Source organism: Nothobranchius furzeri, chromosome 11, assembly GCF_043380555.1.
Source record: "Nothobranchius furzeri strain GRZ-AD chromosome 11, NfurGRZ-RIMD1, whole genome shotgun sequence".
Lineage (NCBI taxonomy): Eukaryota > Metazoa > Chordata > Actinopteri > Cyprinodontiformes > Nothobranchiidae > Nothobranchius > Nothobranchius furzeri.
This window is the reverse complement of record NC_091751.1, coordinates 35499445-35515528: the sequence shown is the minus strand read 5'-3', so window position 1 is coordinate 35515528 and position 16084 is coordinate 35499445. Positions and strand designations below refer to the sequence as shown.

At 44.0% G+C, this 16084-nt stretch overlaps 1 protein-coding gene across 3 annotated transcripts in view; it reads left to right on the top strand.

Annotated features, from left to right (window-relative positions):
• The window catches only part of myo10 (myosin X), an 80739-nt gene that overhangs the window by 58201 nt on the left and 6454 nt on the right, over positions 1-16084 (top strand). For all 3 annotated transcript variants that reach the window (XM_054747026.2, XM_015956423.3, XM_054747020.2), the window contains exons 5-23: positions 1230-1364; positions 1440-1564; positions 1981-1994; positions 2201-2285; positions 3084-3187; positions 3470-3599; positions 3693-3811; positions 3970-4116; positions 4687-4787; positions 5300-5366; positions 5477-5569; positions 5651-5719; positions 5825-5907; positions 6431-6539; positions 7220-7300; positions 14358-14482; positions 14641-14755; positions 15667-15773; positions 15865-16083. In XM_054747026.2, the coding sequence (XP_054603001.2) occupies positions 1230-1364; positions 1440-1564; positions 1981-1994; positions 2201-2285; positions 3084-3187; positions 3470-3599; positions 3693-3811; positions 3970-4116; positions 4687-4787; positions 5300-5366; positions 5477-5569; positions 5651-5719; positions 5825-5907; positions 6431-6539; positions 7220-7300; positions 14358-14482; positions 14641-14755; positions 15667-15773; positions 15865-16083 (2028 nt within the window). The remainder of the gene's footprint in view (positions 1-1229; positions 1365-1439; positions 1565-1980; positions 1995-2200; positions 2286-3083; positions 3188-3469; positions 3600-3692; positions 3812-3969; positions 4117-4686; positions 4788-5299; positions 5367-5476; positions 5570-5650; positions 5720-5824; positions 5908-6430; positions 6540-7219; positions 7301-14357; positions 14483-14640; positions 14756-15666; positions 15774-15864; position 16084) is intronic.

Below are 16084 nucleotides of genomic sequence, written 5' to 3'. Positions count from 1 at the left end.
TGTGTGTGTGTGCGTGTGTGTGTGTGTGTGCGTGCGTGCGCGCGCGCGTGCGTGTGTGACAACTGTACCTAATGAACAGGATCAAACCTTCTTTCAGGGGCAGAGAGGAACTTTGCTTTATTACCAACACAAAAGGTGGATCTTCTGGATCAGGTTCTGGTGTGGAACCAGAACATGGAGTTTCTGGATTAAATATGGGGAAGATTATGTGAACTTTAACATTTTTGGTGTTTGGGTTTGAAGCTCCTGATGGATGGAGCCAAACGGGAAGCAGCGGAGCTCCAGTCAGAACCCTGACTCTTGTCTCTTCCCGTGTTCTAAATCCCAGTCTGCTGCCATAACATCCGAACATGCAAGCATCACGTTCACGTCTGCCGCTGGAAGCAGACATCCTGGATGTTTGGATCTGCTTTACTTCTGTTCTGTGTCAGGAACGTGTTCTCCGACCTTTGGGATCACTGTGGTCCTGCAGCAGGGTGAGCTGTCCGATTCAGCGGTAGTGTGGAATAAATCCCACCTGCAGCAGAACAAGTTTACACACATTTGTGTTCTGGGTCACTGTCTCAGATTGAGATTACGCATCTGAATGAGATTAGATTTTTACTTTAATCTGAGGGGAGTGAGACATCCCACAGTTGTGGGACCGAGGAGAAGCTCCAAGTAGATGCCTTTCCTCGTCAGCAGGTTGTTATTCCATGTTTCCGTAGACCTGGAATCAGCTCCAGGCTGCGTGATTCCAGATCAGACCAGTGATGGTCTGACCCTCGATCACCGTGGTAACGGGGGTGGAGCTCTGTGTATCTCCTTTCATAATAATCTACTGTTACTGCTTTAGTCTCTCAGCTTCCATCGGTTAGCTTTTACTTTGGATCTGGAACTCGTTTTAGCAGCTGGAAGTCCAGAGGGAACGCTGCCGCATCTCTGGACCTCCAAGTTTACCGGATTAGTTTAACACAGGAAATGATTTAATGATCACATTTATTCTTCTCATCTTTTATTTCTCATTTCAAAGGTAAAGATCACAAAGGAGTGATGTGGTTAGTCAGGGACCGGAGCACCCTCTAGTGGTTAAAACGGGATGGTTTTCCCTGAAGATGTAGAGAAAGGATGGTGACACAAATAAAACTAATAGCTGTTCATGTAGAGCCACTCTAGATGCTTCATATGTTTGCTTTCCTGTTTCATCACTCAGAGGTCAGCAGCTCACAGGTGTGTTCTTCTCCCCTCAGTGGAGAAAGTGGAGCTGGTAAAACCGAAAGCACCAAGCTGATCCTGAGATTCCTGTCGGCCATGAGCCAGCATTCCCTGAAGGTTTCCTGCAGAGACCAGACCTCACATGTGGAGGAGGCGCTGCTGGAGAGCAGGTAACCACTCACCTGGCTGGATCAGACGACTCCCACCTGTCCTGCTGATGATTGAGCTCCTCTTTTCCTCCTCAGTCCCATCATGGAGGCCTTCGGAAATGCCAAGACGGTCTACAACAACAACTCGAGCCGCTTTGGGAAGTTTGTCCAGCTGCACTTCAGCCAGAAGGGAAACATCCAGGGGGGCAGGATTGTGGACTGTATCCTGATAATCCCACTTCCTGTTTCTGCTTGTTTCCCAATAAAAAGACTAAGTTGGAGCGGCTATCAGGGTCAGAGCTGCTAAAGTTGGTTAGAAATGTTAGAATATCGCTGCATCTCTCATGATAGCATCAGTAATCATTTTAGTTTTCTCATATTTTTCTTCTTAAAGGGTTAGCAGGCTAGCATAGCTTACTAAAGTCAGGTCTACATCAGGTTACCTACAGGTTAGGTAACAAAAGCCAGATGTATACTAACTGCAACTTCCCTGAAGTTGCTAATGCTAGGCTAATCTGAACAAAGATCAACATGGTAACATGCTAACGCTAACATGATGAGTGTATTTGGTCTGCCCTGGTGTTCCTGCCTCCTGGCTGACTGCTCTTTTCCTTGACTGACCGTTTTCCAACCACAGATCTCCTAGAAAAAGTAAGAATGATTCATTTTCCCACCAAACCTGTAATTGTTTTTCCTGCTGCAGCAGAATCCGGTTTAACAGGAGAATAAAAACATCTGCTAAGCTGCTGGGAAACATTTATTTACTAAATAAAGGAGCTGGTTGGTTTTTTCAACCAGACTTCACACCAGCTCAAACATGAACGGGTGTAGTAACCGGTCCTTTCATTCTTCTGCAGAACCGGGTTGTGCGTCAGAACCCAGGAGAGAGAAACTATCACATATTCTATGCCATATTAGCCGGAGCCAACTGGCAGCAGAGAGGTGAGTTATTAAAGAGCAAGATCACTAAAAACAATGTATTATGTTATAAAGGGTTACTCTGTTTCATGCAGGCTGAACATGAGAATAGTCTCCTACACCTATCTCCTGCATTAGCTTCTGATAGAAAACAGACGGTGAAACTCCAGGATTAGAAAATCTTGACAGATTTACGTCACAATGTCACTTAACATTCATGGAGTCACCCATCTGGACTCATGAGGGGGAAGGCTGTTGTTGGTTTAGCGTCCAGGAAACAGCTGAGAACATCTCTGCTAGTAGAAGTTAACTGTTAGCATTAGCAACTCCACCACATAACAGAAATCCTCCAGGCTTTTATTTGTGGAGGTAAAACATCAACGTTGCAGAGCAAGCAGAGTCAGTGGTAGAGTTGTGCGGTTGTTAGCCAATCAGAGGAGAGATGTCCAAATATCAGGAAGTAAGACTCCAAATCCTGTCTTGTTAAGCTCAGCTCTGATGCGGCTAACTTCTAGTTCCTGAAACAGGAGCACCAGAGCTTTTTTTCTCGCAGAAATCACCTCACAAGACATTCGTATATCCCACTGCAGATGTGTTGGAAAACCGGTGAACTTGGTCTTTAAGGTTCAGCTGAGACAAAAACACGAAATCTGCAGAATCGTCTCGACTTTCTGTTTTTGTTCTCAGACTGTTGGAGATTATCTGGGGTATTAATCTTGTGTGTGTGTGTGTGTGTGTGTGTGTGTGTGTGTGTGTGTGTGTGTGTGTGTGTGTGTGCGTGCGTGCGTGCGTGTGTGTGTGTGTGTGTGTGTGTGTTTGCAGAGTCGTTCGGGTTGACCCAGCCTGAGAACTACCACTACCTGAGACAGTCCAGCTGCCTCGGCGACAGGACGATCAATGATGAGGGAACTTTCCAGGATGTTCTGGTGTGATTGCTGTTTTCATACGGAAGCCCGGTTGGGCCTGAACTAATAATTCTTCTAACGTCAACATAAATATGTTTAAGGATTGGAGTTTAATTAAAAACTTAAGTGATCTCTCTGAAGAAACTGAAGCCTGTTTGAGATCGGCCTAAACCTCTGAGGGCCAATCATCTCCTCAGGATGGATCTTCTGGTTCTGACCCAAACTCTCTGGATCTGAACCAGAACCCAGAATCTGGTCAGTTTAACCTGAGCTTCTCTTCCATCTCATCGTCGCTCCTTCCAGAACGCCATGCGGACTATGCAGTTCTCCGAGGAAAACATCAGTGAGGTCCTTCGCCTCCTGGCCGGGATTCTTCATGCGGGCAACATCGAGTTCATGACGGCGGGGGGGGCGCAGGTCTCGCACAAATCAGGTAAGAGTCCTCCTATCCCTAATCCTAATCCTGACTGTAGGTTACGGGTCTTCAGGACAGATTATTGATCAGAAGGACGGTTTTCCTCTGCAGCTCTCAGCTGGACGTCAGAACTTCTGGGTCTGAACTCGGAGCAGCTGGCAGAAGTTCTGACCCACCGGTCCATGATCCTCAGGGGGGAGGAGATCTCCACTCCACTCACTGTTGAACAGGTCAGCTGATGTTTAGGTGTTTGTCAGCCAATCAGCTCTCTCACAAGTTTCCAAATCCTGGAAAATGCTTTAATATGGGAAATATGACTGTGTAAGCAGAGATGACTAAATATTAAATAACAAACCTAAGGGTGTTGTGGTTGGGTGTGTTCATGGAGGCGGTGGATTCCCGGGACTCCATGTCCATGGCTCTTTACTCCCAGTGTTTCAACTGGATCATCCATCAGCTCAACAACCGAATCCGAGGAAAAGAGGACTTCAAATCCATCAGCATCCTGGACATCTTTGGTTTTGAGAACTTTGAGGTGAGTTTGAAGGGAAAATTACCCAAAATATGTTTTAAAATGATGAGTTAGATGAGATTTGAACAGTTTGCGCCCTAACACACCAGTGCATCCGGGGCCACACACGCTCTCACCTAAAGGAACTTTCCCATCACACCGCCTGTGACCTCCACTCAGCACACCCTGACGACCTGCACATTCCCAGATCCAACCTCTAGACCCAGGGAGGTCGCTGCCCCTCGACTGTGGACTCCCTCCCTGGCACCCTGAGGACTCCTTAGCCCACTGCCTGTTTTAAAGTCATCTTCAGACATTTTCTTTTTTAGCAAAGCTTTTAAACCCGAGCTGGCGCTCAGCTTAGGTTTTAACCTGTTACCTTTGTATCCCTCAACTGTATCCTAGGGTTTTTGCTTGCCTGCAGCCCTTTAAGGTCTTTTGAAATAAAGGGCATTATAAATTAAATTCATTATTATTACTATAATTATTATAAACCCAAACTTTGTGTTTTAGTCGTGAATCAGACAAATCACCAAAAAGCAGCCGTTTTGTCAGCTGTTACCGGACTAATGCGATGGACTTTGTTCCCTGCAGGTTAATCGCTTCGAGCAGTTCAACATCAACTATGCAAACGAGAAGCTGCAGGAATATTTTAACAAGCACATTTTCTCTCTGGAGCAACTTGAATACAACAAGTAGGTGGAAGCTTTTTAATCTGGAGCTGTGAAATAATCCCTCGTAGAAACTCGTACAGCTCGGTGTGGACATCGCGCACGGCTCGGAGTTCACTCTGGAACGTATTCCCCTAGAACCGGTTAGCGGCTAAAGCTAAGGCTAGCACATGAGTCATGAATGAAAACAGGCATTTCTACGCCTCTCCTGCAACCTTACCCAGAATGCATCAGAAAACATCCTGCTGACCCACCAAAGTCCGGCTGCTTCCTGTCTGAAGGCTGAAAACATCAAAACTGTGGTGGAAAAAGAACAAAAACACACAAACATCCACTCCATCGTGGGGGGTGGGGGGGATCAGCTCTCTGATTGGCTGAGACTCTGAAGCTGCATCATCATCAACGTTTCTAATGCATCCATAAGAAGAAGAGCTGATAAACTCATTTAGAGTTAAAATCCTGTCTCCGGCTTCAGGAATGCGCTCTGTGTTCTTTTCTTCTTCTGCTGTTCTTACGAGTGTTTGTGCTTCCTGCAGAGAGGGTCTGGTGTGGGAGGACATCGACTGGATGGATAACGGAGAGTGTCTGGATCTGATTGAGAAGGTTTTTAATCTGAAAACAGCTGCTTTTACTTTCTTTCACATGTGAAAGTGAAAGATTCGGAGTTTTAAATTGGTAAATAACTCCTAATGGTGATAAACCGGTTTGTACAGAAACTGGGTCTCCTGGCGCTGGTGAACGAGGAGAGTCACTTTCCCAAAGCAACAGATGGAACGTTACTGGAGAAGCTTCACAGTCAGCACTCGGTAGGTTTCCTCTGGGTTGGGGGCGGGGTTATGGAAGTGTTTGATGGTTTAGGACCAACCCACCTTTCTTATTCTGCACAGAAAAACCCGTTCTACGTGAAGCCTCGTGTGGCGGTGCACTACTTTGGTGTCAGACATTATGCAGGAGAGGTAAGGCGTCACATCAGGGTTGTTGTTTTTTCCTGTAGTTGGGTGTTTTTTCATTTGCTTCTCTACTCCTTTGACCCTCTGCCACCCCCTGGTGGCCGGTTCCAGGTAGTGTATGATGTAAGGGGCATCCTGGAGAAGAACAGGGACACGTTCAGAGACGACATCCTCAACATGCTGCGGGAGAGCAGGTGAGTTCTGCTGCTGGAACAACAGAACATCTGCAGACGTCTCTAATGATTTTATTTCTTCTAATAATAAATGACTCTGCCCCCAGCTGTAGAGGATGCTGTACGGTTTCCCAGATCATAATCTAAACTTCACAGTTAAATAATTTACTAGAAAATTCCAATAAACATGAAGATGTTTGAAAAACGAAAAGTAAAAAAAAAACATCACTTTTCCATTATTACTGTAATTATTTAGTAATAATATTAAAAACCCAAAGTGCCTTTTTTTTCTTCTTCTTCATTTAAAACTCGTTTTTTTCTCCTTTGTTTCGGCATCACTTCTTCTAAACATTTGTTCCAATTTACAGAAAATTAGTTTCCAACCCTGTGGAAATGAGACTTTTTATTTTATTTTATTGGAAATCATGTAAATGTAGAACCTCCTGATCTCCCAGGTGACCTAATCCAGTCATGATTCCAGATGTTTATTATTACCAGATGAGTCAGCCATGTTTAAGGTGAACCGGTCACATCTGCCCTTTAGGTTGGACTTCGTCTACGATCTGTTTGAGCACGTGGTGAGTCGGAACAAGCAGGACACGCTGAAGAGCAGCTTCAAACACCGACGACCAACAGTCAGCTCCCAGTTCAAGGCAAGTTCCTGAGTCAGCTCGCCCACCTACAGACCTGATCTCAGGTCAGCTGGACGCAGTTCTGTAGGGCTGATGACCTTCAGCTGTAAAGAAGAGTCATTTAATATGAAACCAGTTCTAGTTGGAACTAAAGTCTGTATGGTAATTAGCACTAAAAGAGGCCCAATAAAGGTTTATTTACTATAAAATCGTTAAAAGTCTTGATCTTGGATTAAAGTGAACAAAATAAAAGCACATTCCTAGAAAAGATTAAACACTGGGTGGTGCTGTTATAGCAGCCAGAGTTTACTTATGTAAGGATATTCAGATTTTGTAATTAGGAGTAATTTATGTGGGACTTTTATTTTGTAGAACCACATGTATTTATCTATTAAGGGCTTTAATTTTGAAACACATTCACATCAGCCTTTTTTGGATTATTTTGTAAAATAGATTTTTAAATGTATTTATTAGTTTCCTATTGGCTGAAACTTTTGTTTTTATTCTGTCTGTCTGCCTGTCTGTCCGTCATCATTTTGTTTCGGTACTTTTCCATTCTGGGTTTTCTTAGAAATGGAGGTTTCTGGTCTCGATTGTTCTGCAGGATGAATCAAACTAACTGAGGTTACAGATCAGGAGGGAGATTCAGCGTTGGATGATTTTACTGTAAAACTGGTTTTAATGGTTTTAATGGTTTCCAGGACTCACTCCACTCTCTGATGGCGACACTCAGCACCTCTAACCCGTACTTCATACGATGCATCAAACCAAACACACACAAGGTGAGCCTCTGAGTGAGACCGTCTATGTGCGCCCGTGTGTGTGTGTGTGTGTGTGTGTGTGTGTGTGTGTGTGAGATAAGTTGTGAGGATTTATTAAAATTGTAAGAAAATAATCATAATATTAAAGAGCAAATTGCAGGTTATATTTTTTCTAATTCATATAAAATTCTGTCCAAAAACAGTATTAGAAAAGCTTATTGTGGATACTTGGTTATAAAACACATAACAGCAGTTTTCTAGTAAAAAGTTCCTTTCTCTTGTTTCTAAAGCTGAACCTCTGACGTAACCAAAGGGAGTTAGAAGCTAGGCGCTGCCTCAGCTCAGTGTGGACAGTGGCTAGCTTTAGGGCAGAGAGGTCATGTGATCCAGTCCGTGTGTGTTTACTAGTGTTGGATTGTGTTCTTGTTGATAAACTATAGTTTATGAAGGCTGTACCAACTCCAGCCTGTCTGGACATCGAGTCCACGGGTTTCTAGACAAGAGAAACAACGCCTCTAGTAGCTCACATCGGTCGCTACCGGGTCAGGGAGGTCCGCGCTCGAGCTCAGATCACCGTCAGAACCGACAACCAGAAGAGACGAGCGGCTCAGCGGGCTGTCGAGCTGGTTTCTGGGTCGGAATCTGATCAGAACCGCCGCAGACCTCCAGGAAAGGATCGTGTGCAGCTTTTAAAAATACCAGCTGAACTGGCTCGCTGGTGTCTGGGTCGGATCTAGCTCACAGAAGCCCGCATGAGCTCCAGAACCGGATGACAGACGTCTCTCTCCCTCTCTCTAAGCTAAACTATGTTAGGTGAACGGATATTAACGAGTATGAGACAGCTGACAGACGCTCATTAGTATTAATATTATATTAACTTACAATACTATTTTAACTGTCTGGTACACAATAGTAATCTGTACTATATTGTGATGTTAGCACACGAGTTTAAGCTAACATGGTTAACTCAAGCCCCCCCCCCCCCCCCCCGCTGCGCACAATCTCTCAGCTTTGGCCAATGGTTTCTCCCTCTGGTTTGTCTCTGCTCTCTAGGGCGTGCAGTAAACTCGTAACTTTAAGGTTCTGGTCCATCAGAAATAGAATTATAAACATTTAAAGTTTCCTCTGTGTCAGAGCCACTAGTGATGTGTCGGTTGCGAACGAACCGGCTCTAAGAGCCGGCTCTATGAAGTGAACGACGGGAGCCGGCTTGTCATTGGGGGCCGTCACCCCCTCTCCTCTTGTTATGGTGAAAGCCACAGGCGATTGGTCAACATGTGTAACTGCGTGTCCAGACTGTCCACAGTAGGGGCAAGGAAGAGGGAGGATCAGACTCAGGCAGAAGCACAGCAGAGCTGGTTAGAGTGGCTGACTGGTTTATCTACAGAACAGCTTCCAGACCAGTTAACAGTGAGTTAGTGTTAACTAGTAACTTATTATATTACATACTAATGACTAATATTGTAAAGTAATAACGAATTATAGTATTAATTAGATAAATTGCATTTCTTGCAGAAACGTTGTTTGAATGCTGGATAGCTTAAACTGTTAGCTGAATCAGCTTAATAGCTGAACTGAAGTTGAAAGTAAGCAAAACTGTCTAAATGAGCTGAATGTGTTGAAAGATGTAGAAGCAAAAATCACTAACAAGCAAATAAAGCACAAAACGTAAGAGAAGAATGGAGAAAAATAATCCTAAATAGCAAAAAACTGAAATCTGCAAACATTGTATAAAAATCTAGTTTAGTTTTAGAACTAGTTTAACAGTTTAATTTTTACATTTAGCTGAACTGTGAAATTAGCATCATATGCTGAATTCAGAAACTGATTGCTGAAGCTGCTGAATAGCTGAAGTGAAGCTGAAACCAAGCTAAACTGTCAAAATGAGCTGAATGTATGTAAAGATTTAGAAACAAAAAACACCAACAAGTGAAATAAAGCTCAGAATATAGGTGGAGAATGAAAAAAAATGCTAAACAGCTGAAAACTTTAATCTTTGAACATTGATTAAAAACTCGAAATTTGAAATGTTAAACAGCTGGCATTTGAGTGAGAATACTTTAATAGGTACATTTTTACAAATGGCTGAACTGTGAATTTAGAAACATTTGCTGTAATCTGAAACTGATAGATTAACATATGTTCAGACTTGATATGAATTGTCTAGAAGCTATGACGAGAACATTTTAGCTGTCTGAAGCCGATGGGAGGAGAAAATCTCTGTTCCTTTAACATGGGTTTCAATGAGACAGAATCAGGGTCTCTCTTCCTTCTGAGGCTTGTAGAGAAAGAACCGTAACACTTACAGATAAAATAAAACTCATTCTGAAAAGCTGACAAAACTTCCTACTTCTTTAGATATAATTTGTTTCGGTACTCCAAACGGTCTGGGTGTTGGAAAGAGTTGTTTCCAGAAAATGTGAAGGTCAAAAGTTAGTGTGGAATTTTCAGTTTAGGGTGGTGAGAGACATTTTTTAAAATTTGAATATTATCAAACAAATGAACCGTACAACCACAATGTTTGGAGTACATTCATGATTTATAGTTCACCACGAAGGTATATCCGTTATCTGTAAGCCAGCATGTGTCTCATTTCAATCGGACTTACGGTTTTCTCAGGACAATGCCAGAAATGGAGCAAAGGAGGGTCATTGCTCCAATCTCTGCCCATTATAATTTTTTAGATTTTTTTTTAAATCTCAAGCCGTACCTCAACTTCTACCTGTGATTTTAGAAAAACTGTAATAGATATGTAAAAGCTTTTTAACCATTAATAGCTGAAAGTCTTGTGAGTTTGTTGAAACTTGATTAAAGTCTCTAGGTTAAAGTTAACCTATTAGAGTAAGAGTTCAAAAACGTGATGGGATTTAGCTGAAAATTGAGCAATCCCATTCATTTCAATGGGACCAAAAATCACAGAAAAAGCTGAATATCTCAAAATATATAAAATATTTTAATACCAAAAGTCATTGTCGGCATAAGCTGAACAAGCTGAACGTTTTGATACCAAAATTGTGTAAATAGTTGAAGAATTGTGGAAGTAGTTAAATGCCAAAAAATGTAAGGAAGCAGAATAATAAACTAACCGACTATAAAGAGAAACAGGATCACTATAGTTTGAATGCTTAAACAACTAATGACTAACATTGTAAACTATTAACTAATTACTGATGGTTAAATAAGCTTTAGAGTTTATTATCATGTCAGGAGCAGCTGGACGACTCAGATCAGATATTAAACAGGGACAGATGATGACCTCTGAGTGGAGCTTAATGAAGTTGGGGGTGTTAGTGGCCCCCCAGGGGGAATGGAGGTCAGAGTGTCAGGGCATAAGACCCCATGAAAGGTGGCCATGTCATCTCCCTGTTTGAGCCTGAGCAGCTGATGAGAGCACAGTGTAGTGTGTGTGTGCGGTGGGGGGGGGGGGGGGGGGGGGCTGATGGAAAAGTTCAGGACGTTTTTGTCTTGAATCTAATTCCAGATTAAATCAGAGATTAAATCATCCCAAATATTAAACTCCCCCTTATTTTGATGTGGTTGTTTTGCTTCCAGTTGCTAGAACAAACAGATTCAGTTCGTTAATGAACGGAGCAGCTGGTGATCCACTGAAGCTCCATTTCTCCTCCGGTTTGGTTCTGTTTAGTAAAAACTCTTTTATGGTTGTAAAATAATAACTAATACAGGAAAGGCTGATTCTCACTGGTCCCACTGCTGGAGACACAACGAAGATTCTGTCAGCATCGACCGGGTTTCTCCTCCAGGACCACATGTGTAGGACGACTTGTGTAGGATGACTCGTGCAGGGCGACTCATGCAGGACGACTAGTGCAGGATGACTTGGGCTAGACGACTCGTGCAAGATGACTCGTGCAAGATGACTTGGGCAGGGCAACTCATGCGGGATGACTCGGGCAGGACGACCCGTGCAGACTTGGGCAAGACAACTTGTGCAGGACGACTCGTGCAGGACAACTCGGGCAGTACAACTCTTGCAGGATGACTTGTGCAGGTTGACTCTTGCAGGACGACTCGTGCAGGACAACTCGGGCAGTACAACTCTTGCAGGATGACTCGTGCAAGATGACTCATGCGGGATGACTCGGGCAGGAAGACTCGGGCAAGACGACTTGTGCAGGTTGACTCTTGCAGTACGACTCGTTCAGGAAGACTCGTTCAGGACATAGACTTGACCATAAACTTAGTTTAGTCACTTAGGATGTAAAGAAAAAAATTGCTCCTGTTTTAGTTTCAAAGGAAAACTTCTGATTCCCTGAAAAATTCCAGGGTATTGTAGAGGAAAAACTTTCCAAGAACATTCTCAAAATTCCAGAGTGAATCTCGGCAACGAGTTTGAGACAGGTAGGATTATATGTCGATGGGTAGGAGACTTCCTCATGGAATACGTCTCCAGCAGATCCATCCCAGTCTGGTACTGGTGTCAGGTGGAAACTCGGTTCACACGTGTGGTTCAGATCTGGGATTAAGGTTTGGGTTCATTTGGATCACGACTCAGAAAACGACACCGCCTTGTTTGAATCTAAACATCCTGCTCTTACACATACACACACACACACACACACACACGCACACACGCACACACACACACACACACACACACACACACACACACACACACACACACACACACACACACACACCAGACCCTACAAGTGGCCAGCTCAAATTAGCTTCAGCAGGCGATGCATCGTCATGGCAACTGTGTTCCTCCTCTCTCCCGTTAGAGAGGGGAGTGGAGTTTCTGGCTTTGAAAGCCTTTGTTTGACTCTGTAGTGTGTGAGACTGGTGGGAGGAGTCAGAGCTCTGAGGAGCCGGTTGCACACAAACACACACACAGAGTCAGAGAGGCTCGGCCGTTTTAGGAAGTTTGTTATTCGGCACTGATCTGGGAAATAAAACCATGCCAGGAAGCGGAGCTGGGATGTGAGGTGAGACCTGATCCATTTTCCAGATGGGAAGCTGTGCAGTCACGTGCACGCTCCTTATATTTGGCTTAGATGTTGTAGAGTTTTAGCTGCATGACGGATTCAGGATTTTTAATTCAGCTGGGAAAAAAATCCAACATTTAGATTTCAAATTTGTGCTGAATTTGAAAAATAACAAATGATTTTATCAACCAAACTGAAAACAGAAATTTGGCAGAAGTTCTTGGTTTGTAGCTAAATAAATCTTATTAGAAATCCTGAATTCTTCCTGCCACCATCACCATCATGTGGAGCGTTCCCGTTCCTCCGATGGTTCCTGTTTGCTCCACTGAACCAGAAGGATCTGACTCCTGGAATGATGCAGGATGGACTCGATTTGGGACTGGATCTGGATCAGAGGGGATTAGAAATGTTCAAACCTTCAGGGTTAAAACGGAGGAGGAAGGTGATGTCTAATAGGATTAGGATTCTGGTTAATAGGGATTATTTTTGCTCCTTTATCCGTGATTCCATGTTGGATTTTATTTAAGCTGGTTTTTCTTTAGAGGATTTTTATGCAGCTGTTTGTTTTATTTGGAGGACCGTAATCCGAAAGTTTTCACATCATTTAATAAATGATCTTTTTATTTATTTTTGCGGGTTTGGGAATCTCATCCACAGGAATGGAGTCTGGAGCAGTGCGAGGTCAGCTTTAATCCCTCTGCTGTGTCATTGATGTTTGTGGGAAATGCAAACCTGCAGGATTCGGATCAGATTTATGTCTTCTGCCTCCTTCTGAGGGAGGTGCTAATCCCTGACCTTCACCCTCAGAAGGAGCAGCTCCTCCTTGTCTGATTTACTCATATATTTATCTGTCTAACATAAAGATGATCAGAGATTTGAACCATATTTTAATCTGAAGCTAAACTTTTAATTTTATTCTAATTTCGTACCCTAAGGAACGTGGGCCTGAGCCTCCTGGAGGTGTGATGGAGCTGCAGGGCTGTTTGAGCCGGTGTTCCGACTATCCGTGCTCCCCGTTGAATTGCGCTACGTAAGGCAAATGCGCAGGCCGATTATTACGTCACAGGCTGTTTACAAATCGAGACGTGCTACGTGTGGAAGTTTACGTTTAATCTCATCACTTATCTAGTTACTTTCAACTCGTCGAAGGTCACAGTACGTATTTCTTTAAGTTGTTTTATTAAATGACTGCTTGCTGTATGTTTACCTGACAGTTAGCTTGTAACTGGCTTCTAAAATATCGTTATTATTCTGTAAACAATAAATTTCTCCCATTGTTTACAGTCATTCTGAAAGAGTCCCAAATTAATATCCAAAAGTTTTATATTATACATATAATTTATCATAGTTGTATAATAATCTCCAAAGTTATACATTCAAACAAATAACTATGTATTGGGGGAAAGCATATTTGTTCAATGTGGATTAATTTGTCTAATAAAGGACTGGGTAGACACATAGAACGTCTTACAAATCTCCATTTTTATGAATCACTTTCTCAACATGGGTGAAAGTAGTTGGTAAATCGTCATTGTTCTGAGAATATTCAAATGTTTTAATTTTTACGAAATGACTAAACTGCTTCTTACACTATCCACTTTTTTTCATAAAATAAATTAGCAGTAGCTACCGATTTTCAGTAAAGCTGGACAGACTGAGTCAGCTGTTGAAATGCGCGTTGGTAGGAAAATTCGACGAGGAAGCACGGATAGTCAGAACAGCGGCTGTGGCGGCCTGTTAAAAACAGGAAACGGGACGGAAAGTCGGAGGGGGCATCCTGACGACTGAATGCTAATTATGCTAATGAGCCTTCCTCAACGGGTGAAGGCCACCATTCAGTCAGGACCATCAGCTGAATAAAGGAGGCATTTCCATCAGTATGAAAGCCCCCTTATTCTCACACACACACACACACACACACACACACACACGCACGCGCACACACACACCAGGGTGACGAGTCCCCTGGGACCTTGGGTTTGGGATGAGTCGGAGCAGATTCACAGCTTTTGACGTCAGTCTGCTCCGGAAGGGAAGGATGAGCGGGATGCAAGTGTAGATCCCAGACTTATTATGGGATGGAGGTCACGCATCACATCCACGGTAGTGATCTTTATCTGCTTCTTATCCAGATGCCCGACCAGTTCGACCAGACGGTGGTTCTAAACCAGCTCCGATATTCCGGCATGTTGGAGACGGTGAAAATCCGACGTACCGGCTTCCCGGTCCGGAGATTGTTCCAGGACTTCTGCTGCAGGTCTGTCCCAGCGGGAGCACTCGTGTTCACACCTTTGACCTTTAGTTTCCGCTTCAGTCAGAATTAGAGCGTTTCAGTGATGTAAGAGAGAAACTTTCAGTTAAACGTCGAGATTATCGGAGCTTCAGAGTTCAGACGGCGGTTCTTCGCCTGCTCAGGTACAAGGTGCTGATGGGAGCCACGGTGGCCTCAGATGACCCCAGGGGGCGCTGCAGAGAGCTGCTGCAGGTCTACGACAGCAGCGGAGTGGAGTGGCAGCTGGGAAAGACCAAGGTAACTGGGCCGGGGGTCACATCCATGTTTGTCTTTTATGTTCTCAGCGGTGGTTTTAATGTCCAAATACAAAAACATCTCAACTAAGAAAAAAGTTAGACATTATGCGATGTTCGAGTAAAGGTTTAAACATTAAAACGTTTATTTTTATTAACCTGATATTATTCAAACTCTTGTTCCACCAAAGGAATAAAACACGTTTTAATTTATAAAATCTTCACCAAGACTAACGACATGTTTGTGATTAATGATAATGTGGGTAGGGTCAGGGTTTCCTTCGTAGGGCTGGGGTTGTAGTTACCAGGTAAGAATAACAAAGAGAATTCAGTCTTTTCATTCTTTGTTTAAGGAAAATCACGTTTTTGTCCCCGTTCTTTTACCGGCTAAAGCATCAGACAGGAAGTAGATTTACATCAACAAGGTTGCTTCCTGTAAATCAGGTGCTGGGGGCCTGCCCACTTTGTCCCCTGGTCAAACCCTTACATCCTGGCTGTTGGCACAGGCTCCGCCCCTTGTCTCTGAGTCCAGCTGTGTGTTTAAGTCTCAGACTTGGTTCTGGCTCTCTGGTGGCTGGTTCTGTTTCCTAAAGGCCCATAAAGCAACAGTAGAAGGGCGCTGAGGTCCTCTGAGGCTTTTGTTGTGCTAATTGTGGCGGTAATGATTATGGATCAGTGCTAACGTGTGCACTCGTGCACGTGGGACAGTCATTCCCAACCGTTTAGTTCAGCTTTGCTGCCGAATCTCCTCAAAGCTGATTTAAATGTTAAATAAAATGACCCACCTGCAGAATTAGTCAGAAAAACCCTAAAACTCTTTTCATCGGTGCAGAAGTTTATCTTTTATCCCGAAGCTCTAGTCTGCATTCATCCCACTGACTCTTGACCCGATGTTACTGCTTCTTCCCATCCCAGGTTTTCCTGCGGGAGTCTCTGGAGCAGCGCCTGGAGAAGCAGAGGGAGGTGGAGGTTCTGAAAGCAGCCATGATCATCCAGGCCCACGTCCTGGGCTTCGTGGCCAGGTCCAACTCCTCCTGGTTACATCTGAACCCGTCCTGAAGCCTCTCAAGAGCGGATTGGGTGAAACCGATGATGTCATCTGTTGGTTTACAGGAAGCAGTACAGGAAGCTGCTGCAGTGCATCGTGGTCATTCAGAAGAATTACCGGGCGTTCTACTGGAGGAGGAGGTTCCTGCTGCTCCGCTGGGCGGCGCTCACCTTCCAGAAACACCTCCGGGGTCAGCTGGCCCGCCGGACCTTCAGCCGGCTTCTGGAGGAGAGGAGGGAGAAGGAGCGCCGCAGGAAGAAGGAGGTGGAGGAGGAGATGGAGAGG